Here is a 26,691-nt window from a genome sequence, read left to right on the forward strand (position 1 = left end):
CAACGGGAGAGGCCACAACAGTGAGAGGCCCGCTTACCACAAAAAAAAAAAAATAAATAAAATGTTTAGTAATTTCAGAAGAACAACAGCAGAGAATTAAACCAAGCACAGGGCCCTTCTAAGTGTAGAATCCTGTGTGACTATACAAATCGCACATCCATGAAACTGGCTGATTGAAAAATATGCACATATATAATACACAAATAAATCCACATATACAGCATATCCACATATACTCAAAAAATGTAACTAACTTTATGCATTGGGGTCTAGTCACCTGTGAAAGTGAGAAAAGTTTGCATAAAGGAGGCCTGAAGAATGACTCTGTTTGTACGTGAGCAGGAGGCACATCCAGCAGAGAGAGCAGAAACACAGGCTTAACCAGTATGGCTGTTGGGTTGCCGATGCCACTTGACATCAGCAAAAGTGGTGTCTGAGGGTTAACGATGTTAAGGTAATGGATGTCACAGAACATATAATATTGATAAATCAGGGCCAAGGTGGACGGGTTCTATCCTTTGCTTTACCAACTTTCTGGCTAGGCAGCAATCAACCACCAGGGGGCATGATTGATCCCAGCAACCTGTTTTCCAAAGTATTGCTCCTTCCCCGCAATTGTTTAGTAAAAGACTTAAGGCTGTCCCATAACTGGAGAGACTGAAATCCATTGTGGTACTTATCCAGATAACCACTGCCTTAGTTGTATTTTATTTTGTCTCATTTATTTTGTTTTTTTTTAATTGAAAATGAGGCACGTGTGTATATTTTTTTAAGAGTTTTTATTTAAAATTTTATTTAGTGCTTACTACAAGCCAGCAATTTTATAATCACTTTACATGTATTAAATTTATTTAATTCTCACAACAATCCTATGAGATGGCTTTTTAGAAATATGGAACAGAGATTTTCTAAGTAAAGAGTATATTCCAGTACCCATTTCCCAAAGCCCAGAGGCAAACACTCATAAGTTTTATGCATGCCTTTCCAAATTTCCTTCTATTTGAAAAAAATTTTATGTATATGCATACATTTATATCTAAACCAATAAATATAAATACACATAGTTGGTTTTATTTTTTTTAGAACAGGGAGATTATACTATGTATTGCCTACAATTTGTCTTTTTTATGTAATCTATTAAGATTTTTCTACATAAGTGTATATAGATCTATCTTATTTTAAAGCATATATTGTATCGCATTGTGTTGGATGTACCATGATTTATTTAATCATCCCCCTTTTGTCCATATAGTTTATTTCTTAGCTATTTCAAGTAATGCTACAACAGACATCATTGTACATATATATTTGCTTCCTCATGCCAGAATTTCCTTACGTTGGATTCCCAGAAGTGAAATTGCTTTGTCAGCAGCTGTGCAAGTTCTAGATTTTGATAGATATTAGCAGATTGCTCTCTCATGCTCCAACAATGTATGAAAATTTTGTTCCTCTCCCTGTCCTCTCAGCTGTTTCTTTTTTTCTTTCCTCATTGGAAGAAATAAGATTCTCCAAAATTTATTGTGACTGGTGTTTTGAATATAATAAAGATGAGATTTACCAGTCACTGTTCTTGACTAGGTGGAGAACAAGCTATTATAGACACAGCACGTTTAACTGCCTAATGAGCAAGAAGTATCACTCCATTGGTGTTTTCCTATGAATTTCTGTAATATTTACATACAGTGTTAGAGAAGGGGCAACACTGGAGCAATCTCACTAATGTTATTCTCCTCAGTAGAAAAGTATAGAAATAGCAAGGAATAAGCAGCTATGACCCCTAGAAAAAATGCCAGTTATCTTCTTGATTCTGTTTACTCAGGGAATATCAGGATTAACATATTTGTCTGAACATAGAGAAAAATGTATTCATCAATTGAAAAAAATCATCAGTGTGTGTCCCTGTTCTGTGCAAGTATGGTTCAGGTCTCAGTACAAAAAATGTACTGTACAAATTCCTTATCTTTAAGGATACTATAAGTAATAAAGATAGGTAGGAATTATCTGAAAATAATTACACTTGAATATGTAAAATCACTTACCCAAGAACAATTGATTAGTGGCAAAATTAGTGCAGGAATCCAGGTCTTAGATCTTTAGATATATAATAACTATTTGTGAATGAATGAGCTAACTGTTGCTCATGTTCACCATTGCTACTGCCAATGTATATTGAAAATTAATTTCACACCAATATAAATATAAATACAGAAATTTAGAGAGAGAAAGAAAGATATCACTTCTAGCTAAAGACATTTTAAAAGCTTAAAATGAATATTTGAATATTGGCCTTAAAGGATGGGAAAGATCTCAGCTTTTAGCAATTGGTGGGGAAGGGATGCTTTATCCATGTAGAGAAGAGTAGGAACAAAGACACTGATAGAGAAAAGGACAAATACGTTTGAAGAATTTTTAATCCAAACAAATGCGTTAGACCAAGATTGTAGAGAATCTTAAGTATTGGAGAAAAGAGTTTTCTAAAGATTCCAGAGCTACCAAGGGTTTGGGAAGTGCATAGTGGTAAACATTTTTGTTCTAAATGTGCTATTACAGCAATGCTGACTTCTTAATAGTTTCTCAGTATTTTATTTTCCTGGAAGGAAAAAAATATGAGTGTGACAGCAAAATTAATTGCTTTAAAAAATGGTTTTAATTTTCACTTCCTCTATTTAAAAAATGGGAAACTTCAGGGAAATAAGAAATGTTAACCAAAATGTCAGATTTCAAGAGGGAGCAGTGTGTTTATGGGGATATTCTAAATCTCAACAGTCTATTAGCAAATCAGACTAAATGGCAGGGCTGCCCCATCTGAGTATATAGGATTAGCATTGGATTGAATAAATCTGGGGTATATCAGAACTGTTTATCAATACAATCAAGGAAAACTTTCATTTGAAAATTAACACATGGGAAAATACTTTCAACATGGCCCTGTTGTCCATGTGACAGTAAATAACTGGTGGGCTTGTTAAGGGTGGATCAGCACCTTTCACTGAGGAGTTTCATTCAGGAATGAAATAACTTAAGTACACCTAATGTATTTCACACACACCCCTTTACTTTCCATGAACAGTTACTCTTGATCCTGCATTTTATGTCCCTGATCTTGTATTTTCCATATGTACAAGTGTGACCTAGAATAGTATCACAGTCCTGCTTGCCTAAAACAGCATCTTTATCACTGAGAACACCATTATATGTTGCATATGAAAGGATGCTGATCCAGCCACTTAAGTAGAAGGAACCAGTCCTGACATCAGGGTGTGGCTCAAGTGATGAAGCCAAACCTTAGTCACAATGCTTTGCGATGATGAATATCTTGTCATCTCCAAATTCGCCAAGTTATTTCCTATCCAGTTGTGCCTGAAAGGAGAATTCAGACTGAGTCATGAAGAGCTTCCATCTTAACAAAGGGGTTCAGGCCTTTTTATACATAAAAGCAGCTATCATTTATGATGAGTTAACCAGCATTGTTTTGAGGTTAATGGTTATATTTCCAGAGAGAAAACATTAATTTTTTTTAATTTATTTACTTTATTATTATTATTTTTTTGGCTGCATTAGGTCTACGTTGCTGCACGCAGGCTTTCTCTAGTTGTGGTGAGCAGGGGCTACTCTTCATTGCGGTGCACAGGCTTCTCATTGCGGTGGCTTCTCTTGTTGCAGAACACGGGCCCAAGGTGCACAGGCTTCAGTAGTTGTGGCACGTGGGCTCAGTAGTTGTGGCTCATGGGCTCTAGAGTGCAGGCTCAGTAGTTGTGGCTCACGGGCTTAGTTGCTCCGTGGCATGTGGGATCTTCCAGGACCAGGGCTTGAACCCGTGTTCCCTGCATTGGCAGGCGGATTCCCAACCACTGCGCCACCAAGGAAGCCAACATTAAATATTTTGAAGTTCAGATATCTTAAAGGAAACATCATATAAAATAATGACCACACAAGGATAATTCTAGGATTATAAGATGTAGAACAGGATGGTAACAGATTTTATGAAAGGTATAAATCAGAACTGAGGGTGAGTATCCCAACAGGTGTTATGATTTATGGTCTTGTGGATGTTCTCTCTTCCAAATGACTGTACCACTCAGCTTCTTGTCTCCACACCATACCAGGAGTTAAACCCTTATCTTCTTCTTTTTTTTTTAATTATTTTATTTTATTTTATTTATCTTTGGCTGCATTGGGTCTTCATTGCTGCACGTGGGCTTTCTCTAGTTGCAGCAAGCGGGGGCTATTCTTCGTTGCAGTGAGCAGTCTTCTCATTGCAGTGGCTTCTCTTGTTGGGGAGCACGGGCTCTAGGTGTGTGGGCTTCAGTAGTTGTGGCACACGGGCTCAGTAGTTGTGGCTCACGGGCTCTAGAGCGCAGGCTCATTAGTTGTGGCGCACAGGCTTAGTTGCTCCGTGGCATGTGGGCTCTTCCCAGACCAGGGATCGAACCCGTGTCCACTGCATTGGCAGGCGGATCCTTAACCACTGCGCCACCAGTGAAGTCCCTAAACCCTTATCTTCTAAGAGCAATAGGTAAATTTAGAAAGGATTCTGTTAACTAGAACTAAGTGTAAAAGTGCAGAGATGTAGAAATCTCAGACTTGATGAAAGAGTATGAACATTGCAAATTTTTTACTCTAAAGATTATGTATGTGGCTTATAATTTTCTCCTCCTCTTCTTCCAAGGTCTGGTTTATAGAGAATTAACTTCCTCTAAGGATGTATGACCCTCCTTCTTTGCAGGAGGCACTGCAGTAATGCTTTCATATGTATGACTAATCCTGGTGCCAACCATTCAAGTTGAATAAATATTTCCATTTAAGATGAGGAAGTTAAACTCTTGTTAAACTGGTTTTTAAGTAACAGAGCTGGGCTTAGAATTAGGCTTATCTGTTTCAAAGCTTGGGCTCCTTTTACTGTGACAATTTATGATTCCAAACTGTTTTCATATGTGTGATTTGATTTAATTTACACAGCAACCACATGAAGATAATGGTATTCTACCCTTTCCCACCCCTTGATGCCAAGCTTCTTAAAAAGGATAGTCTCTACTCCTATATTCTCACTTATTTACTCAACTCATTCCAGTCTTATTTTCTACCCCACCAGGCCCTCAAAACTACTCTAGTTGCTAAATCTAATGGATATATTTTCAGCTTTTTCATAACTCACCACAGTAGATGTCCTCATCCTGTGCATTCCGTGATGACACTTTCTCTTTGGGCTCTTTAACCATCCTGGCCTTTCCTCATTCTTCTTGCAAAGTCTTCTTCCCACCCTTTAAAAGTTTTTTGGGGTCTGTTCTATTCTCTCTTCTAAAATATATACTTTCTTTTTAATGATATCATTCACATCAATAGCCAGAGAAGTAATCAGAAACCAATGAATGAAGGGCCTTGAATACAATTATGAGAAACTTGTGTTTCATTCTAAAGGCAGAAGGAAGCCATTGAGAGATTTTTAAGAATAAGAGTAGTGAGGTTGCTGATAAAGATAGAGATTCCAGAAGAAGGAGAAAGATTAAGGGCAATAAGATTTTTGAGATAGTGTGTCTGAGGTGCCTATGAGAAAATCAGGTAGTCATATTCACAGAAAGGAAGTGAAAGAATATGGATCTGAGGCTGGAGGAAGAGGTTTTGCCTGGAGCTGAAGATTTGCAAGTAGTATACTTCTATGAGGTAGAAGGAAGTGTGGCCATGGATAAGGTTTTTGAAATGGGACCTACTGAGTGAGAATAATACTCTGATGGGATCCTTGCTTAGTAGGTATGTGTATATTTCTTTGCTCTTAGCTGAGAATGCCTACAATAAAAACCACACTAGTAAATACCTCACCTAATGCCCAGATCTTGGTTTCTAATACCATTCTCCCATAAAGGGAATCAGCATTCCTTGGAGAAAAAGCTAAATCTAGGACAGGGGCAAGAAATATACAAGATGAACTTAAACTGTCTTGTAATGCCAGAATATGAGGACATGAAAAACGAAACAAACAAAACAAAAAACCTGCAATTGTTGGGTATGTTAAAGGAGCACACAGGAGCCAACTGCAAGAGCCCTTAGTGGCTAAAGCTGAAACAATTTGAGCAACAAAATAAAGGGAGTTGTACTGAATTATCACCCCAAATACAAAATAAATGTAAAATAAATATTTATGAGACCATCCTGATCTAAATAAATGATTGGATAACTTAATAAATGAGGGAGAAGAGACAAAGCTCCCTTGTAGAATAATTTGTGTAGATGCTCCATCCCCAAGGAGGGGAACCATATTCCCTACTTCTTAAGGGTAGGCTGTACATAGTGTCTTCTTCCAAAGAGTGCAATATGGGAAGAGGGGGCAGTACCTTCTCAGTTTGGAGACATCTGCACAAACAGTCATAAACTATGCTAATAGTATGTACCTTTGATATGATGGGATGCAAATGGCTCCTTCTGCTTAGCTTGTGGAAGTGCAGAAGTAGTCTGCAGGGGTGACTTGGGGGGTGGGGGTGTGAGGTGGGCACAGAGCCCTTCTCCAAGCTTCTGGATTTCAAGCTTCCAGTTCTTCCAGCTACATCCTTTAAGATTAAGACTCCTCCAACTCCATTCTCTCCCTCACTCCTGGGACTCAAAATACACAGCAGCAATGAGTCTCAGGAGGAGAGGAGAAAAGGGGAAAGGCTGAAAATGTATTCAAAGTAACAGTAATTAAATTTTTGCCAAATTTGGCAAAACACAAACCTACTGATTCAAGAAGCTGAGTGAACCCCAAACAAGAACAACCCAATGAAACCCAAGCCAAGAGACATCATAGTCAAACTTCCGAAAGACAAAGACAAAAATGCCTGAAAGCTGTGACACTTGTGGGGGAAAAGCAATGTGAACAATGGGGGATTTCTCATTAGGAACCATGGCATTCAGAAGGAAAGTGTGTAACTTTTTTTTTTGTGGTACGCGGGCCTCTCACTGTTGTGGCCTCTCCCGTTGTGGAGCACAGGCTCCGGACGTGCAGGCTCAGCAGCCATGGCTCACGGGCGCAGCCGCTCCGCGGCATGTGGGATCTTCCCGGACCGGGGCACGAACCCATGTCCCCTGCATCAGCAGGCGGACTCTCAACCACTGCGCCACCAGGGAAGCCCAGTGTAACATTTTTTTAATGCTAAAAGGAAAGAGATGTCCACTCCGAATTCTATATACAATGAAGATATCTTTCAAGAATGAAGGGCAACTCAAAACAGTCTCAAATGAATGAAAACTAAGAATTTGTGGCCCATAGACCTACGCTAAAATAATGTTCTTGAAACAGAAAAAGTTCTTGAAACAGAAAAAGTCCTTGAAACAGAAAAGAAATGATAAAAGAAGGAGTCTGAAACAACAGGAAAAGAACAACAAAAAAGTAGGAAAATATGGGTAAATACAATAGACTTTCTCCTCTTGATTTTGTAAATTATATTTGACAGTTGAAGCAAAAATTAATACTTGTCTGATGTGGTCCTTTCTGTATGCAGAGGAAGTATTTAAGACAATTCTATTAAAAATAGGGAAGGTAAGGAGACTTTAAAAGAGGTAAGGTTTATACACTTCACTAAAATTTGTACAGCCACTCTGGAAAACAGTTTGGCAGTTTCTTAAAAAACTAAACATACCCTTACCATGCAACTCAAATTGCACTTCTAGGCATTTATCCCAGATAAATTAAAATTTATTTCCATGTAAAAACTGACACAAGTTTCCATAACAGTTTTTATTTATAATAGCCAAAAACTAGGGGAAAAAACCCCAAAACCAAATGCCTTAAATAGGTGAGTGGTTAAACAAACAAGTATACACATACTGTGGAATACTATTCACCAATAAAGGGACAAATTATTTACATGCAACAACTTGTATGTATTACATGTGTCTCAAGGGAGTTAAGCTGAATTAAAACAGCCAGTCTCAAAATGTCACATAATATACAATTCCTGTTAAATATTATTCACAAAATGGCAAAGTTACAGAAAGAACAGTTTAGTATTTGCCAGAGGTTAGGAGATGGTGGGTGGGAAGAGAAGGGTGTGACTGTGAAGGGGTAGCACATTGGAGATCTTTGGATGATACAGTAGTTCTTTACCTTGACTGTGGCGGTGGTTACACAAATAGGCACATGGGATAAACTAACACAGAACTACACACACACAGAGTACCAATGTCACTTGTCTAATTCTCATGTTTCACTACAGCTATATAGATGTAACCCCTGGTGGAAACTGGGTGAGGAGTACATAGGACCTCTCTGTATTATTTTTGCAACTTCCTGTCAATCTAATTATTTCAAGATAAAAAGCTTTAAAAATTTATACCATGCTGTTGTGCCCACATAGTAGTAATCGTAATAATAACTCATAAAATTTCTTCTAACATTTGAAGCCTGTGATCACAGGAAGTGAAAAATTAATATTCAAATATATGTACATAGAGTTATAGAGAGCCATAAAAGACTTTCAACATAAAGACATAAATGCCATATTAGGGTAAAATTTCATCAGAGAATTGGAATAGAAATAACATTTCCAGAAAAAAATAATAAGGAACAACATAATTTCCTTCTGTTTATGTATTTATAATTGAATAGTGGTAGTGTCTTAGTGTGCTCGGGTTTCTGTAACAAAATGGTATAGACTGGGTGGCTTGAAAAACAGGAATTGATTTCTTACAGTTTTGGAGGCATGGAAGTCCAAAATCAGGGCGTCATCCAATTTGGTTCCCCGGGGAAGGCTCTTTTCCTCACCTGTAGACACCTGCCTTCTCATTATGTCCTCAAGTAGCAGAGGGAGAGAGAGCAAGCTCTCTGGTGTCTATTCCTATAAGGACACTAATTCCATCATGTAGGCCCCACGCTCATGGCCTCACTTAAACCTAATTAATAGCCCGAAAGGCCCCATCTCCATATACCATCACAATGGGGGTTAGGGCTTCAACATGAAGTTTAGGGGGACAAAAATCTGTCCTTAGCAAGTGGGTATTCAGATATTTCATTGGATAATTTAATTTGACTGATTTAACAGGTTCATTTTAAATACTGACATTCACAATATACCAGATATATTTTTTGCAGTATTTAAACTTATAATAAAAGTTTTTATATATCAACTTAAATGAGTTAGTGCATAGCTTCAACAATTGTTTTAAGTTGTTCCAGGGCAACGCTCTTCAAGCTTGCTGCCTTACCCCACCTGGGAGGTCACTTCCCTAGAAAGTCATTGTAGTTAATTGCCCTGACCCCTTGCATTTAACCCAGTCCTTATCTCTGTTCCTGAGCCAATCCAAGCTTGACACTTTTCTTGATAATTTCCCAGTTCTGCACTGCTTTATCATGTGTACACTCTGATTAGTGACTTCTTTTGCTCTAATCCATCAATAAGATTCTATTTGTTTGAGATCTTCTAGAAATTTATTGAAATCTGTTTCCCTCATGTCACTGTATTGATGAATGTTTTCCTTTTTTTATACCTTGAATATTAATATGGTTTGGGGAGGGTCAAATAGTGCAGGTATATGCTCAGCCCAAAATCTGACGAGAGAATCCTAAAAGGATTTATAAAGTCCTCTGGCTTTTACCTGTGCCCACTATCTTTGTAGCTGTGTCTTCAGAAGGGACCTGACACCTTTCTTCTGCACTTAACGTCACCTGTGTTCTCAGAAGACCTCTCTCTCTCTTTGTCTAACTATGTCATGCCAAAGTGCTCAGGGAATGACAGTCATTTCTCAGCTGTTGCTAATGACACTTAAGTACTTAAAATTTTTATCCATAGAACAGTTCCTCTAACTCACCAAATTATGGCTCTACATTATCTGACCGTTTAGCAACTGTTATATTAGCCCAGAATGCGGTAGTTATCATATAAGAAATGTAATTTAGTTAGCTTCAAGATCCTTAAATAAGTTTGGGAGCAAAAGGAAAAAGGTTAGTGCTAACTCCAAAAGGAAATGTTAAAATATCTTCTGGCTGGAGCTGCTTTATCTGAATCCAACATGGAGCTGGGGCTTTGGCTGTGGGGTTCCAGCCCTGCCTCTTTCCAGCAGTGTGACCTTGGATGAGTCATGGAACCCCTCAAAGCCTCAATTTCTTATGTGTAAAGTGGTGGTAATAATGGTCTTTAGAGCACTGACTTGTGGGGAGGCTTGAATGGGAACATGCATGTAATGCATATGATGTATTGCATGTATGTAATGTAATGTAGTGTAATGCATGTAATGCCTGGCACATAGCAACAACCTCAAGAAGTGTTGGCATTTTTAAAAATTATTATTTTTACAACCTAAAAATTTTGAAATAGAGTCATTTACTCTTACAATTCCAGGTGACTTCATGATTTTCACAGGTGCCAATATCAAAGTTACAGAAGAGAATATTTACAAGGGGCTAGAAGTGAAGATGTTTGTCTAGACCATGAGTGGGAGAAAAATTAACCCAACAGAGTGGGCACTAGTTTTGGCTCTGTTGCTACTAATAAGCGCAGTTATTTAAAACATGAGGAGTTTGAGCTAGGTGAGCACCCAGATGTCTTTAAACTCAAACATTACTCAAGCAACACCAGTAGAGATTTCCTTCCTAACCATTGGAGGCAGGGCCCTAGAGGTCTATCAAAATTATACTCTGGAAAGAGCAAGCTATCTTCTGGGCACATTATCCCCCCGCCATCCCAAACAGCCAATAATAATTATATACCTGGTGCCTATGTGACAGAGATGAGGGAGGGACAGGAGAGATACCCTTCTCCCCTGCCATGGGCCAAATCCTGAGTCTCATTTCATTTTCTGAACAAAACTATGAGAACTGCTACTGTTGTCCCATCTTAGAAACAAGGCCACTTAAATGAGTTGAAATAAAACAATTCAATCTCCATAGCCCTTGCTCTTTGCAATAGAGGGCCTAGCCTCTCTATTACCTTTAAAAAAAAAAACACTCCAGACACACATGTGCACACATACACATGTGCACATCCCCACACACACTGTACAGGCATAGGCTTGAGTGTTACGTGTGGGCTAAATCCTCACAGCATTGACTTTGGTTGCCCCCGTCAGCGTTGGTCTCATAGTCCTCTGCACATTGAGAATGTTGGCGGCTCATATGCTGTTACATTACAGGGGTGCTGTGGGGGAACAATTAAACATCTGGAGTCTGCTAAGGATTAGTAAGTGCTGGCAATTCCCCTCTTGGGTAATAGCTTTTGAGTCATAACGGGACAGTTAAATAAGCACTTCCATTTTAACACCATTTTCAAGAGATGAAAAGGGTTCTAAAATTCCATAATGTCCAAATTTGGTACTGCTGTTTGGGGGAGTGAAGAAACTTTATAGTCATGTGCTTTTTATAAAGGGATAATTGCCTTCTTCTAAACTTCTTTAGGTAAAAATTCTATTGGGGTACATTGCAGAAGCTCAATTGCAATGCAGGAGATTCTTATCCTGCTGGAAATGCATTCTTGCACAGGAAGTCAGTAACCCTTGCAGCCAGACTCCAGTGACAGGGCTTCTAAGTGGCCAGGTTCATTTTCATCCAGTGAAAGGTGTTCTTTTCAAGCCTAAACTGTGCAGTGGTTGAGTCCCACTTGTCTCATCGCTTGGCTGTCCATCCCATCTTCTGAACCGCCACCTCAGCCTCTTGGCCGCCTCTTTCCCCTCAGCTCTTAAATGTGTTCTATTCTCTCCCACCTTAAAAAACAACAAAAAAAAAACAAAAAAAAAACCACCAAAACTGAAAGTCCAAAGCTCCTCTGGCCCCCGGGTCTCCATACAGTTGCCTTCCCCTGCTTTATAGTTTAAACTCTTTTAAAAAACAAAACAATTAAACAAACCAAAACCCTCTATACTTCCCACTCGTTTTAAACACACAGTGGTCAGGTTTCTGGCTTCTCCCCTTTCTCTTCCACAAGCAAACTCCACTGAACATGTTTTGTGGTGCCAGATGACCTCTTAGTGGCTGCATCCTGAGAACACCTTGCTTCAATGTCTACCTTGACTTTCCTGTGGCCTTTAACCTCTTCTTCCTAGAATTCTCTTCCCTGGTTTTCTTCCTACCATCTGGTTATTCTTTCTCAGGTTCTATCAAAGTCCTTAAATGTTGGGGTTCCCCAGAGTTCTCAGGACAGAACTCTTGACATACACTCTAGAATGTGGTCTCATGCATTCCCAAGACATCTGCTTCCACCTTTAAACTAGCACCCCCTGCCCATGCTCCCTAAATGTCTCTGGTCCACAGCTGTCTCTTCAGGACTTAGATGTCCGAGGCCTATTTGGCATCTCCTCCTGGGCATCTAAAATCATTCGGTCCAAAACATCAGCTCCCACTACAACCCGTTCTTCCTCCAGTGCTCTCATCTCAATAAATGGCTCCAGCTTCCAACTGTTAAACCTAGAAACCTATGTGTCATCCTTGACAACTAAACACAGCATAATCTGAGCGTTAAGAGAAAAGTTTCAGAAGCAGACTGTCTGAGTTTGATTCTCAGCCCTCTTCATTTGTTAGCTGTGTCGTTATGGGTGAGATTTTTACCTGTCTGGGCCTCCAGTTCCTCATCTGTCAAACGGAGGTAATAATAGTACCTATCATCATCACAGTGTAATTATCATGATTAAATAAAATAACTTTTGTAAAGCACTTTACTATATAAGTGTTGGCTTACCTCTTATCCTGTTTTAATGCATATTCTATCTACATAGATCATAATTCCCCCTGTCCTTGAAGTATTCAGCATCTCCCATTGCCCTCAATCCAAATTCCTCATCTTGTCTTTCAGGACCCTGCACGTTCAGCCTGGGCCCCACCTCCAGTGCTCAGCAGGCAAAAGAACATCCTTGTTCCTGGTCTTCTTGTCTCTGGGGTTTTCACATGCTCTCCCTTCTGCCTGGAAGCACTCTTTCCCAGCCACCGCTTTTGTCTGGACAACTCCTACTCATTCTGCATGTTGCAGCCTGAATGTCACTCCCTGGGAAGTCTGATCCCAGACTGGTTTAGTGCCCAGCTCTGAATCCCCACACCACCCTGTAATCTCCTTTATGTAGCCTGTATGCTGCATTGCAATGTACCAGTGCCTCCCTTAAACTGTATTTTCTGTGAAGGAAGCAGCTATGTCTCTCTTACTTCTTGACCTCATTGCATGGAATATCCTGGATAGAGCTTATATTGAATAGAGAAATCACGTAAAGTGTGAACCTATGGGCTCTTGGGGTTCTGGGAGGGGAAAAGGCTAGAAAGTTGACTATCTGCTCTCATAGGAGGAAAATAACCAGAATATTTTAATTTTTAATATGTAAAACATTTTAATATTAAAATTAATAATTTTTTTTTATTTTTAAATATTTAAAACTTTGAATACTCAACGATGGGCTTCATCAAAGATTTAAATAGTCAGTTTTTGAAGTAGAATGAAACCCTTTAAGTCTCTGTTTCTCAATTTTTTAATTAAGCCCATAGTCCATTACGAGAAACCAAACAATTTAACACCCTCACTACTCTCTGCCCCACCCACCGCATTTGGCAATTACTGTGTAAGGGTCATCTTCTGTGTGGTCCCACCAGTCAGGTATTATAACTGTGAACATGGTTTTTCAAACTATGGTACCCTCTGAGAGTCAGATATTTTACCTCACCTACATCTCTCAAAACCCAGAGTTTAAAATAAAAGGAGATATATATTTCCTTAATGAAAGCGTGTGTGCCTGAACTGAAATGGGGGGGGTGGGGTGTTGTTTTTGTTTTTTGTTTTTTACCTGAGGGATGCTTCTTATTCTCATGCAACTGTTTTCCTAACGATTGAGCCCTCTTCTACACCAGGTGCAGTTACATGATAGACAATGTGATTCTACTGATGAACGGTGCATTGCAAAAAAAATCTGTGAAAGAAATTCTGGTAAAGTGCCACCCATTGGGCCGTTTCACAGAAATGGAAGCAGTCAACATTGCAGAGACACCTTCTGATCTCTTTAATGCCATTCTGGTTGAAACACCATTAGGTATGAATGCATAAATAATTGCACAGCTGCTTGTGTATGTTATCACAGTATTAGAAAATGCACTTTCAATTCACAATTTCCTCCATGAATATAGTGTCATACTATACAGATTCCTAGAAGTGAAATGTACATTAAAGAATCATCTGGTCCAGCTCCCTCATTTTTCAGATCAAGACAATGAAGTACACCAGATCACATGCAAACCATTTGTAGCTGAGAAGGAGCTAGGGCTCATCTCCCAACCTCCAAACCCCTGTACTTTGTTCCTGACCATAGCAAATAAATGATAGAACTTGTAATTTTCCAAAAAATTAATTTTATAGATGGGTTTTATATGTTTATTTCCTTATCTTTTCATTTTAAATTTCTGTCTTAATAAGGCTGCATATAGGACACATTTTGTTTTAGGAAATTTAAGAATGCCATTTTTCTGAGATGCTCAGGAATGTCTGTCTAATGACTTGGAGCAATGATTAAATAAGTAATAATTTCATTATAATTTGGCACTGACAACAGTTGAAGCATTTAAAATACTAATGGGATAATTTTATACAGTTATTGTCAGGAAACCTGGATTTTAGTTATTCACTGTTGATCATTCATCAAAATAGTTGCTGTTTACAACAAATTTCAAAAAGAAAAAAAATTACATCATTATTAAGTGTCCAGTGCTAATGGAGCATAGCATGGCAGAAAGAGGGTAAGTCTGAAAGCAGATATCCCTAATCATGACAGGTTCTGCCCACCACCAACCAGGTGACTTGGAACAATTCATTTCACTCCAGTTTCCTCATTTTAAAAACAATAATATCTTACTATAACAGAGTTTTGAAAACTAAGATGGTTTTAATACAACTCAATGCTTGGCACATAGTAAGGTTGCAAATGGTAAATATTGCTGTTATCTAAAGGTGGGTGTTGTGGGGGGCTTCAAAAAGTAAACCATAAAGTGAGTAGTTCCAGGTTGGGAGGATTACATAAGTTCAAGCATATCCAGTGTTTAGTGACAGCTTGCACAGAGCAAATGTTTCCTAAGTAATCACCCTTCTTGTCACCATCACTGTTAGCCTCACTGAGTCTGTGGATTGCCACTCCACAGTGTCCTAGTTAGGGGTGGGCAGAGGGTGGTGCATTCAGGAGACATTTTCTACAGTTTATAATCATGTTTTGATTAATTTATTTTGTACAATAATTTCTGCTTTCAGCTCCGTTCTTTCAAGACTGTATGTCTGAAAATACTCTAGACGAACTGAATATTGAAATACTGCGCAATAAACTGTACAAGGTAACTGTTTCCCCAAATATTATGTTCTTCTTTATTACATAATATATCATAGCCAGAGTTGTTTATTAAATGTTACTTGCCTGTTAGCCAGCTGCTGAATTAGGAAGCTAGGCATACTGGGGACAAAGCTCTTTTAGTCCTGGCCTGTCTTCGAGTTAAATACATGTATGTCAACTTCTTCCAGCCAACAAGATCCTTGAGAGGATCCCATGCTTCTCTGTATCCTTAACTCTTTACATGGTGCCTGGAACATAAAAGGTGTCAATTGGATGGATGGATGGATGGATGGATGGATGGATGGATGGATGGATGATGGGTGGGTGGATAGATGAGTGTGGTGAGCCATATGAATCCATTTCAAAAGAACCAGCGTACATAGTGAACCTTGTGTTATATAGTGTCCATCTCTGTCCGCAATCCTGTTAACAGAGTCCCTGAATTTCACAGTTAATCTGTCCACACAATTTTAATCTACTGACTGTGTGCAGCATACCAAGATGACCATCTGTGGACACAACATCATAGGCACCACTTTGTATAATCTGCCCAGCTGTCTATCTGGACTATGCTGCCGCCATTTGAGTCAGTCTGTGTGATAAGGGCTGAGCAAAATATAACCATTTTCACTCACACCACTACAGCATCTTTGGACACTCTTACAGAGTACCTGAGTGAATATATATATATATATATATATATATATATATATATATATATATGTATACATTGCCGTGCTGTATATCTAGCTTCTCATGCTGAAACATGTGGGCCTCTCAAAAGCATTGCATTGCAGCAGTTTTCCTTTTTATATAAAGACTTATGGGCTTAGAGGAAGCATCCCTGAGATATAGCTAACAGAAGGCACTGTTAATCATGTATAGGCATTAATCACTTAATCCATCCAGCAAAACTATGTGCCATCCCCATTCCTCACATGAGAAAACTGAAGCATGGAGAGGTAAATGTACTTGGCAGAAGTCAGTTAGCTAGTAAGTAACAGATTTGGGATTCAAACACAGGCTACCTCTACAGCCTAGACTCTGCCTTTCCAGAGTATCTTCCATGCTCAATGCCATCCCAAATGTGTCTCCTGAGCACTAGGAGACATTAAATATCAACATAGGACCAAATCTAGACTTATTTGCAGAGCTCATAAGAAAGTTTGGCACTCTTGTTAGAATAGCAAGAATTAACAGTGTGAAATAATCCAAGAGGCATGCAAAAAAGTGCTTGTTGAGTAATTATAAGCTATGATAAGTACAATTTTGTTCTTTTATGGAGTTCCTTTTTTAGGCTGTGCAATGTGCCTCAAGTTGAAAGTTTACACCAAATTTATTATAAAATATCTCCCTAGGGGAGAAGTAATTCAATTTCCATTAAAAAGTTTAATAACCCATGAAAAGCTGATCTAGAAATTTCCAAAAGGAAAATATATTCATTTTCTTGCCTTATGATCTTTCTTCTTTTTAAGTCTTACATCGAGGCATTCTATAAATTCTGTAAGAATCATGGTGATGTCACAGCAGAAATTATGTGTCCCATTCTTGAGGTAAGAGAGAGTCCTTGAATTTTTTATGTCAAATAATGTATTTATACACTTTTTATTTATATAATCCTACCAATTTTTTTAAATCTTAGAAGTTCTTTTATTTAGAAATAAAATAGCAGTATATTTTATTATACATATATCATTTGATGTCTTCAGTTAAAAGAGGTATTTTCTTAGTTTTCTACATAGAAGAGTTACTTTGGAATTAGAAAAGAATGCTTTTGATAGAAGTTTGATCATGATTCACTTTGATGTAGTATGAAGAAAGTAGATTATAATTAGTTAAAAATTTAGTATGCTTTGGACAATTGGTGCACTATAGGTACTCTTTTAATAATCACCAACTTCCCTCCCAAAATTGGGCAGCTGTGGACCCCCACAACTTGGCAACAAAGTCTACTGTGGCCATGGTTCCTTATTTAAATCCTAAAATAAAGGTTGCCCCAAACAACCATTGAGCATCCCCGCTCTTGGCAAGAAGATTCTATGGGTAGTGATTCACAGTTTGCATGCCCACTTAAACCTCACAGTGTGTCAGATGCCACCATTGGTTCCAACCTCTCTAATTGATGTTATATTCTCTTTAATTCCTCTTTATCATCACAGATTTCATCTGTGCCCACAGGCCCTCTTGCTTGCAATGTCAATCTGCATATGCAGGAGGCACTCAGGCCAGAGATCAGAATGGTCTGAGGGGAATTTTGGGCATAGTTTGCACTGAGTATTTGACATAGATCTCTCTTGCTGGCTTCCTATTTCACTTGCATCTTAAAAACAAAACCAAAAAAACCAAACAAACCATTCTGGGCTTAAAAAGCTCTTGCTTTGCCCTGTGAAACAAAGTTTTATCTAAAGCGTATCTTTAACCATTAGATTATCTGTTACAGTGGCTTCTACACTGGTGGGTAGATATTTAAGCTGTTCGGTGACTTCTGATTTCAAGAAAAGCCTGATAAGAACTACCCTTTGGGTAAGAAGAGAAAAAAACCTGAAATAACCTCATCTGCATATATTTCAACCAAACGTTCTGAAATTGCATTTGATAAAATTAGCTCCCCTCAAATACCTAATTATTAACATTTTACAGTTAAAGATACTGTTAAAACTTTAAGGTCAAAGCAGTCCTTGAAGTCAGAACTTCTTGGAGAACTCCAAAAAATATGTTTTGTCTTTATCTATATTATACAGACAGTGGGCATGGATAAATAACATTTTTTTCATGGCATGCTAATTGTCAGAAAGTGAGTTTGTCTCTTCCAGACATGCTGATAACATAACACAAGCAGCCTAGTGACTCTATGAAGCTCCTCCCTTTCTTTTCATAAATTTAACTACTAGCCACACTATAAAAAGCCACATTATCTCTGGCTCAAAAATGTAGTTTCTACATGGCATAATTCCTGTGGTTTAGAAATGGTTCATGTACTTTATACCTACAAAATATGTAGGAAAAGATTAATGTTAAAATTAATAACCTTCACACCTGTCAGAATGGCTAACACCAAAAGGAATACAAATAACAATTGTTGGCAAGGATGTGGAGAAAAGGCAACCCTGATACACTGTTGTTGGGAATGTAAATTGGTGCAGCCACTGTGGAAAATATTATGGAGGTTTCTCAAAAAACTGAAAATAGAACTACCATATAACCCAGCAATTCCACTACTGGGTATATAGCCAAAAGAAACAAAAATACTAATTTGAAAAGATACATGCACCCTAATGTGCATAGCAGTATTACTTCCAATTGCCAAGGTATGGAAGCAACCTAAGTGTTCATCAACAGATGAATGGGTAAAGAAGATGTGGTACACATATACGATGGAATACTACTTGGCCATAAAAAGGATGAAATTTTGCCATTTGCAGCAACATGGATGGAATTAGAGGACATTATGCTAAGTGAAATAAGACAGAGAAAGACAAATATTGTGTGATATCACTTACATGTGGAATCTAAAAAATAGAACAAACCAGTGAATAAAACAAATGAACAAACAAAAAGCAGACTCACAGATATAGAGAACAAACTAGTGGTTACCAGTGGGGAGAGGGAGGAGGGCAGGGGGAAGGGGGAAGAAAAGGTTATTCTGGGATTATATGAAATGTGAAACTTCAAAATTGTAAAGCACTTAGTATTTAAAGAATCTTTCATTCAATAAAAAAAAAGAAAAAATAATAATAACCTTACAGAGGTATACAATGGCACTATTAATATTTAACACTTATTATATACCAGATACTATCCTAAGTGCTTTATATACACAAGTTCACTTGGACTTCAAAATAGCACAATGAGACGGGTAGTTTAGTACCTCATTTTCAGAAGGGACAACTGAGGCACAGAGAAAGCTAGTAAGTTGCCTGATGTCAAACAGCTAGTAAGTGGTAGTGTCAGGATTTGAATACAGGTAGTCTGGCTCCAGTTCTTATTTGTTTATCTACATTAAATTACGTCTACATCAAATTCACCTGCACAGTTCTTTTGTATAAAAACTGCTCTTTTGTGCCAATTCTTAAGCAAGATCATACTGCACGTGCTACAAAAATCAGAAGTAAATAAGAATTATGTCTTTGTAAATGTAAAAAGGGTAGCACAGTATTAGCAGAATACTTATCACCAGGAAGATTTGGTCAAAATACTATATACCCTGTGTTCTCTTTGTCCCTTTCCTATACCCATGATACTACCTTATTAGATTAGATTTTTTTCAAGCTGTGTTAAAAATAAAAATCCATTTAACTATATTTGTACGTTTATATTAAAATATCAGTTATGTATGTTTATGCAGTTATAACATTTCTAATGATGTGATTGGAAGAGGCTTGTCAGTTTTATATAAATATACCAGATCATGTAATTACTTCCCTTTTTATTTGTGCAAGTATAGAGCACTTAGAGTTTCTGAAGTTCTTCCATATTCTCATTTGATCTCATTTGACAGGAGACTTTAAAAGACTGAATACAATGGAAGAAGGCATTAACCTAGGCTTGCAGGTTAAAATGTGACCTAATCACAAGACTGTAGCTTCATACTTAAAAAAAGAAATTGACTTGTGTTCCAGACAAATGTGCTGCATTATAGTGTTTGCCTCTTATTCCTGCTCTTCTGACAGTCTGTAAGGTTAACGAAGCAGTGAAAAATAAGCACAGAATATGTTTGTTTCATCTCCCTCAGTCAGTGCACATGCTAATAAGGCTGGGTTTGGTCCCAGTTCACTTCACTCTCTTCCACTGCCATTGACCCCTCTATCCACTGCTCCCACCAGGGAGACCCTTCCTCCTGTAAGGAACTGGCCAGAATTTTTGACTCGATAAGCCCAACTCCATCATGAGCAACGGATAATGGTTTTGAATACATCAACACTGCATGGTTATCTTTTGCAACAACAACAAAAAATAAGTTATGGTTTTAAAATGCATGAGTGTTTGAAGGGTAGAGTGAAAGGAAAGACATTCGACGTACACTGTACCACACAGGCTGGTTGCCCTCTGCAAATGATACAGGGCTTACAGGAAACTAGTACCACCCCATCTACTCTCCTCCATAATCAGATGTCATAGCAAACTGTCTGCTTAGGGATGGTCAAAGATAGAATAGCTCCTTTACAATTCAAAAATTATAGTTCTTTTCACTAAGAAAATACACATTCACACACACACACACACACACACACAGCCTCTAGGCTAGAAGTAGTAAAGTAGATAGACAGTTATAATAAAAGGGAAATTAAAGTATAATAAAGAGGCAAAGGAAATCATATCCAATTAGAGAGGAAAGAGAAGGACTTCTTATGAAAAAGATTGCATTTGATGGAACCCTCAAATGCAGGTAGGATTTCAACCTGGAGAGTTATGGGATGGAGTATGTGCTCTGTAGGCAAAGGGAACAAGTATTAACCAGGACAAGAAGTTGGAAAGTGTGTGGTGTGTTCAGATAACCAGCCGCATCAGTCAAAGTCCTCTCTTCTTGGCATGGCTTGTGAAGCCTCTCCTATTCTCTCCCCAGCTACCTGTCCATCCTGCCTCTCCAGCTGCTTCCCCAGGGTTTGAGCTATGGCCATTCTTCCAAAATGTAATGCTCTACACCATGCAGCTTCCTCCTCTGCCTTGCATGCCTGCAGTTCTGCCTACCTGGCCCTATTTCTCTCCTTATTATTCTAACATTCTAGAACTAGAAAGGACGTTGAAGATCATCTGGGACAATTAACTCCATTGTTGCTCCTCCTGCCCTATTTGTTATTTCAAGGTTTTTCTTTATTGCCATGAAATCTCCCTCTTGCATTTCTTCTTTTATCCCTGGAAAGTCTGAGATTACTGACAGGACTGGTTATATTCAGTAGCCAGAGGCAGCTGCCTTTTCGAATAAGCCCACTCCTTGCTTCTGGCGCACCCATAATTTCCATGAGGGCAATCAAAAAGATCAGAAGGAACCAACTCTCACTGTGCTGATAGGAAACACCTGTTCTAACAAAAGAGTTCCAGTAAAATCTGTTGCAAGTCTGGATTTGTTATTAATTAGTCAAAAATAGTATTGTAGAGCAATTCATTTCAACTTTCGTGTGCATATGAATAAGCTCGGAATCTTGTTAAAATGCGGATTCTGGTTTACTAGGTCTGGACTACGGTCTAAGATTCTGAACTTCTAACGAGCTTCCAGGTGATGTCAAAGCTACTAATCCTTGAAACACACCTTGGATAGCAACATTGTAGAGAATATTAGAGAATTTTTTAAATAGTAGAACCATAGTAGAACAGTGCACCATTCCACTGGATTTAGTAAACAGTTAAGATCTTCCTGTGTCAGGCACTGGATATTCAAAAATGAACAATTGGGGGCTTCCCTGGTGGCGCAGTGGTTGAGTCCGCCTGCCGGTGCAGGGGACACGGGTTCGTGCCCCGGTCTGGGAAGATCCCACATGCCGCGGAGCGGCTGGGCCCGTGAGCCATGGCCGCTGAGCCTGCGCGTCCGGAGCCTGTGCTCCGCAACGGGAGAGGCCACAACAGTGAGAGGCCCGCGTACCGCAAAAAAAAAAAAAAAAAGAACAATCAACAAGAGAGACATGATCTCTCAGATTTTAGAGGGTGGTGGGGTGAAAGACACATGCACAGATTTTTAAATAACGTGGTAAGTGCAGGTTGCTTTGGGTGGATGGAGAAGGCTTTCTTAGCCCAAGGACATCATGGCAAACTCCCATGGTGGGCAGAGGAGGTGCCCATGGCGGACAGACTGAGATCAAATGGTCAGGGTAGGTAGGAGGAAAACTAAGAGGAGTCCAAAGGAAGAGAAGGCAATTTCAAGAAGGACTCCGTGGTTAGATAAGACAGAGAGGCCTGACCGGCTGGGAGCTCGGCTGCCTAGTGGTACTCAACACAGAGAAGACAGGCCGGGAGTACATGTGACCCACTTGAGAGATCGTGTAGCCAAACCCCACCATTTACAAATAAGGAAACTGAGACCCTGAGAGGAAGATCACTTATCCCAAGCCCTGTAATCCTTAGCTACAGACTTAAATTTATTGATATCTAACCTAGAACTTTAAAGAAGAAAAACAAACCCAGGAAAGTACACACGAATTTTAAGTAGCACAGTTTCATTATGTAAAAAATCCTACTGACATCAACAATCAGAAAGGGATGTTTAACATGCATGACATGCACATTTTGTGCTAAACACTCTGCTAAGTCCTTCTATTTACATTACCTTGTTCTATCTCTGAATCGACCCCAGCAAGTAGGTGTTATTCCAATTATTATGGAAGACACATTTGAGACTCTAGTGGCCTACGTGAGAGAGACACATGAGTAACTAATAACGGAGAGTCTGGGAACTGAAGTTTAGTGGGAGGTCCTGGGCTCCTGGGCTGTTGTCACTGCTGTGTGATCCTTCTTTGGCAAGCAGATTTACTCCGTTACATGAAGAGACTACGGGAACATTAATAACACATGTCTGTATTATAATTAGACATAGATCAGGAAAGGAAAGCAAATCATTTTGGAAATGAATTTGTCTAGAGCGTTTAGTAGATGGTTCAATTTCACTGATTTTATGTCTTGCAAATTCAGTTTGAGGCAGACAGACGTGCTTTTATCATCACTCTTAACTCCTTTGGCACCGAGTTGAGCAAAGAGGACCGCGAGACCCTCTACCCGACCTGTGGCAAGCTCTATCCCGAGGGACTGCGCCTGCTGGCCCAAGCAGAGGACTTCGAGCAAATGAAGAGTGTAGCGGACCATTATGGAGTATGTGTTTATCCCAGGTTCCCGAAATGTCTTGTGTGATTTCATCACGTGTACTTTAGAAGTCCGCACATTACATTTACACTTCTTATCTAAAACATTTATAATGTTTGTGCAATAGAAAGCAGTATCTCTTGCTGTAACGTCTCTCCCAAAGAAATACGCTGAATTTCTAACCCAAGCTATTGGTGTTTTAAGGTTCCTGCCAAGCAAGTACTTGTTTAAATCTCCAAGGAACAGTCATTTGAGCCCTTTTCTTTTTGAAGTGCTTGATAAAGCAAGTTCCCCAAAGGACTGGTGCAGTGTTCTGGAAATGTGAGCTCATGCCAGAGTTATGTAAAAGAGCCTGACCCAGCCATCTTTTCAAGTGCCCATTGGGCAAACAGTGTTAGGTACAGACTGTCTACTTGAAGGACAGGAGAAAATATGGACATACTGTTCATACCACTCCCTTTGCTCAGTGGCCAGGATTCGGGAAAGGAAAGAGGGCTGCTATGTCCTCTCTCACTCCAGCACCCAATTGCTCTTAGAGAGCCTGAAGCTTCTCAGCTCAAGGTTATAACCTCATGCCCTGGTACCGTTCCTTCTGACCTGCAGACAGTAACATACAGACCCTCCAGGTAGCTTTTCCAGAACTGGAATGACACCCCTCTTATCTTTGCCTATGGATTTCTGAAACCCTCCAGGAAAGATAAGCCAGCAGACAATGCGTGAACCTTTGTGACATCTCTTGTGTCACTGCAAGAGGTTCTTTAGCATAATATTAAAATTTGCATTTCTCCCCAATTTCCACCCCTTCCTCACTTGAAATTCCATAATGAAATTTAATCAGTTGTCATCTCAAAGAACCCATGAAGCCATACTGATTAAGCCACAAGGACTCCTTTAGCCTCTATAATGTGTCTAACTAGCCCTAAGAATCAAATGTGGAAATCAGCTCAGTGTACACTGAAAGTAGAACTGCTTTTGCCTCTTGCCTTGTCGGCCTGAACAAGCCAATAGGATGGAATGCCATCTGTACTCTCATTGTTTGGATTTTTTGGTATTTCCTCAAGAAGCCAAAGATCCTACAAAAAAAGTCCATGCCTTCTGGATAGATTTTCTAAGATGGGTGCACAGTTTCTATATTTCTGGAAAATATAGTTCTTATATTTATAAAAAATGAAAATTTGTTAAAAAAACAATTTCTTGTCTTTGTTTTTCAGGTATACAAGCCTCTGTTTGAGGCTGTAGGTGATGGCAGTGGGGGAAAGACATTGGAGGATGTGTTTTATGAGCGTGAGGTATGATGTAAATGGAAATGCTGCTAGCTTATACCTCTTTTTCTCATACTCTGGGTCTTAGTATTTCTTTTTTTTACTTGGATTTTCTTTTTACAGTTGATCAGACCAATTGATTATGTACATTCATAGTTTGAATGGGTATTAGTATCTCTGCCTTGGAGAGTCAAGGCACTGTGGTTCACATATGATGGCTTCTTGTGGGATTGTCATATCCAGACAGATGTGCACATAGCAAAGCTCTGGAAGTAATGTAGCCATTCTGTAATTATCTAGAGAAACAAAGCTAGGATGTTCTCATGATCACATATTGACTGTCCCCAGGGGGCATACCCTGTTAAGTGCATCCCACTCGAATCCATCCCTTTTTCAAGAAGGATTTATCACTCCTACGCACAATTAGAACACTTAGGAATTATTTGCATGGAAATCCATCCCGTCTAGATTATCCTCTTTCCCTGAAAAGGCAGAAGAATACTTGATCCATTTATAGCCAATTCCTGAGCTACTGAAGTGTGCCAACAAGAGGACTTTGGGGAAGTGTAGCCAGGTAAAGTCCCCCAAATCTGGAGACTTTTTTCTAGTGTACTTTATTCATTTCCCTAAAACCATTGGTCCTTCCATCTCAGTCTGATTGGAACTAACAGAGAACCCTGAAATTCACCCACACTTTAGGATTAAACTGGCTTGAGAAAGCAGTATGGGGTCTTCCTGTAAGTCCTACTGTAGACATTTTCCAACGATTCTCTAGAAAGAAGTAAAAACAATGCAAGTATTCCCATATATTAGGGATGTTTTAAAATTCCACACTATTGCCCTTCTGCTGCAAAGACAGCTGTTAAAGGAGCCGCCCTTGGCAGGAAAAATGTTTGCTGGTTTCTAAGAGCAGGGGGCCTCCCCTTCCTGACTGCTTTGCTTGAGGTTTTCAGTACCTCTTCTCCTTTTTTCTAAATGGAAAAGAATAAAGGAATTGTTCCATTTCAGACTGTACCCCAGTTAAAAAAATGTTTTTTGAAAATCTTCTTTTACTGATCTGCCTTCTGCAGAAAAACACTATTCAACTGTATGTTAAGTTGCTGCAGAGCATCCTAAGGAAACTCATAATATCACCTGGTCCAAATTCCAGAGGCCTGTGACATTACCCTGAAAGGGAGTTCAATAGCCTAAAAACCACCTTAAAATTTTAAAAATTGTGGCCAAGGAAAAATATTTTATCTAAATGAGAACAGCCTACTAGCTAGAAGCCAAATAAATATCACTACAAATTTACACACACACACACACACACACACACACACACACACTCCAAAGTCCTCCTAGGAATCTTGGTGCTAGCAGTGCTGCTGAGATTTGGAGCTTGTCTTATGATTTTACAAACTTACTTTTTAAACTACTGCTGTCTGCCTTTCTCTGCAGAGTGACACTCTCCCTTTAGACTTGCTGAATTTCCTACTGCTTTCCTTTCTTTGACACAATTTAGAAATTGTCTGTTTAAATACAGATAAGCACTACACAAGCACAAACCAGTCTGTAGCTTAATATTATTTCATTAAAGTAGTATGTTCCAGAAGAGTTGATGGTCCATGTTTTTTTTCCTTCCCCAGGTACAGATGAATGTGCTGGCATTCAACAGGCAATTCCACTATGGTGTGTTTTATGCGTATACCAAGCTGAAGGAACAAGAAATGAGAAATGTCGTGTGGATAGCTGAATGCATTTCACAAAGACATCGAACTAAAATTAACAGTTACATTCCAATCTTGTAACCCAGTGAGGGGCCTGAAATGCAGCAAATCATAAATGTTAAGAGGAAGTTACTGAGGGAAATAGGAGTTGTGTTATATTATCTAGATCACACAAAACTAAGCCACACTTCACTTCATGAATTGCAGACCGACTGGCAATGTAGCAAGCCAACCCTGAAACAAAGCATTTCTTTTTCTTCCGGAAGCCTTAAATCTTGCTTCCACATTTATGTCTCATTCTTCACCTTGCCTTAGACATTAATTTTAATTAACCCTATGGTACTTTTCCTATTCTTATTTTTGTTCTTTTAAAAATCAAATCTATTAAAAGTATTTTGCTTTCCCATGATTCTCCACAGGCCCAAATACTGAGTGTCTGCTTTATTTTTTAACTGTCCATCCCTTCCCTAGGTCCACAAAAATTCAGAGCTGTACATAGCCAACATGGACCACATATGGTGGAAAATACCATATTTTTTTCTAATACACTTTGATCTGGTAGGCTTGGGAAAGCTACATAATTCCAAATCATATTCCATAGATGCGGGTAGTGTTAAATTTGTTATTAAGGCTACCACTTAATAGCTAATTTTCTCACAACTTTCTTTAAATAAAAGGTATACCTC

At 38.9% G+C, this 26,691-nt stretch overlaps 1 protein-coding gene across 1 annotated transcript in view; it reads left to right on the top strand.

Annotated features, from left to right (window-relative positions):
• Positions 1-26,086, top strand: part of ATP6V0D2 (ATPase H+ transporting V0 subunit d2) — a gene marked incomplete at both ends in the record, with an annotated part of 47,092 nt that extends 21,006 nt beyond the window's left edge. The window contains 6 exons of the mRNA XM_079722436.1: positions 13,787-13,965; positions 15,171-15,250; positions 16,722-16,799; positions 22,867-23,043; positions 24,246-24,323; positions 25,925-26,086. Of these exons, the coding sequence (XP_079578562.1) occupies positions 13,787-13,965; positions 15,171-15,250; positions 16,722-16,799; positions 22,867-23,043; positions 24,246-24,323; positions 25,925-26,086 (754 nt within the window). The remainder of the gene's footprint in view (positions 1-13,786; positions 13,966-15,170; positions 15,251-16,721; positions 16,800-22,866; positions 23,044-24,245; positions 24,324-25,924) is intronic.
• Positions 26,087-26,691: the final 605 nt, after the last annotated feature.

Source organism: Hyperoodon ampullatus (genome assembly GCF_949752795.1).
Source record: "Hyperoodon ampullatus genome assembly, chromosome: 17".
In the NCBI taxonomy this organism is placed as follows: Eukaryota; Metazoa; Chordata; class Mammalia; order Artiodactyla; family Ziphiidae; genus Hyperoodon; species Hyperoodon ampullatus.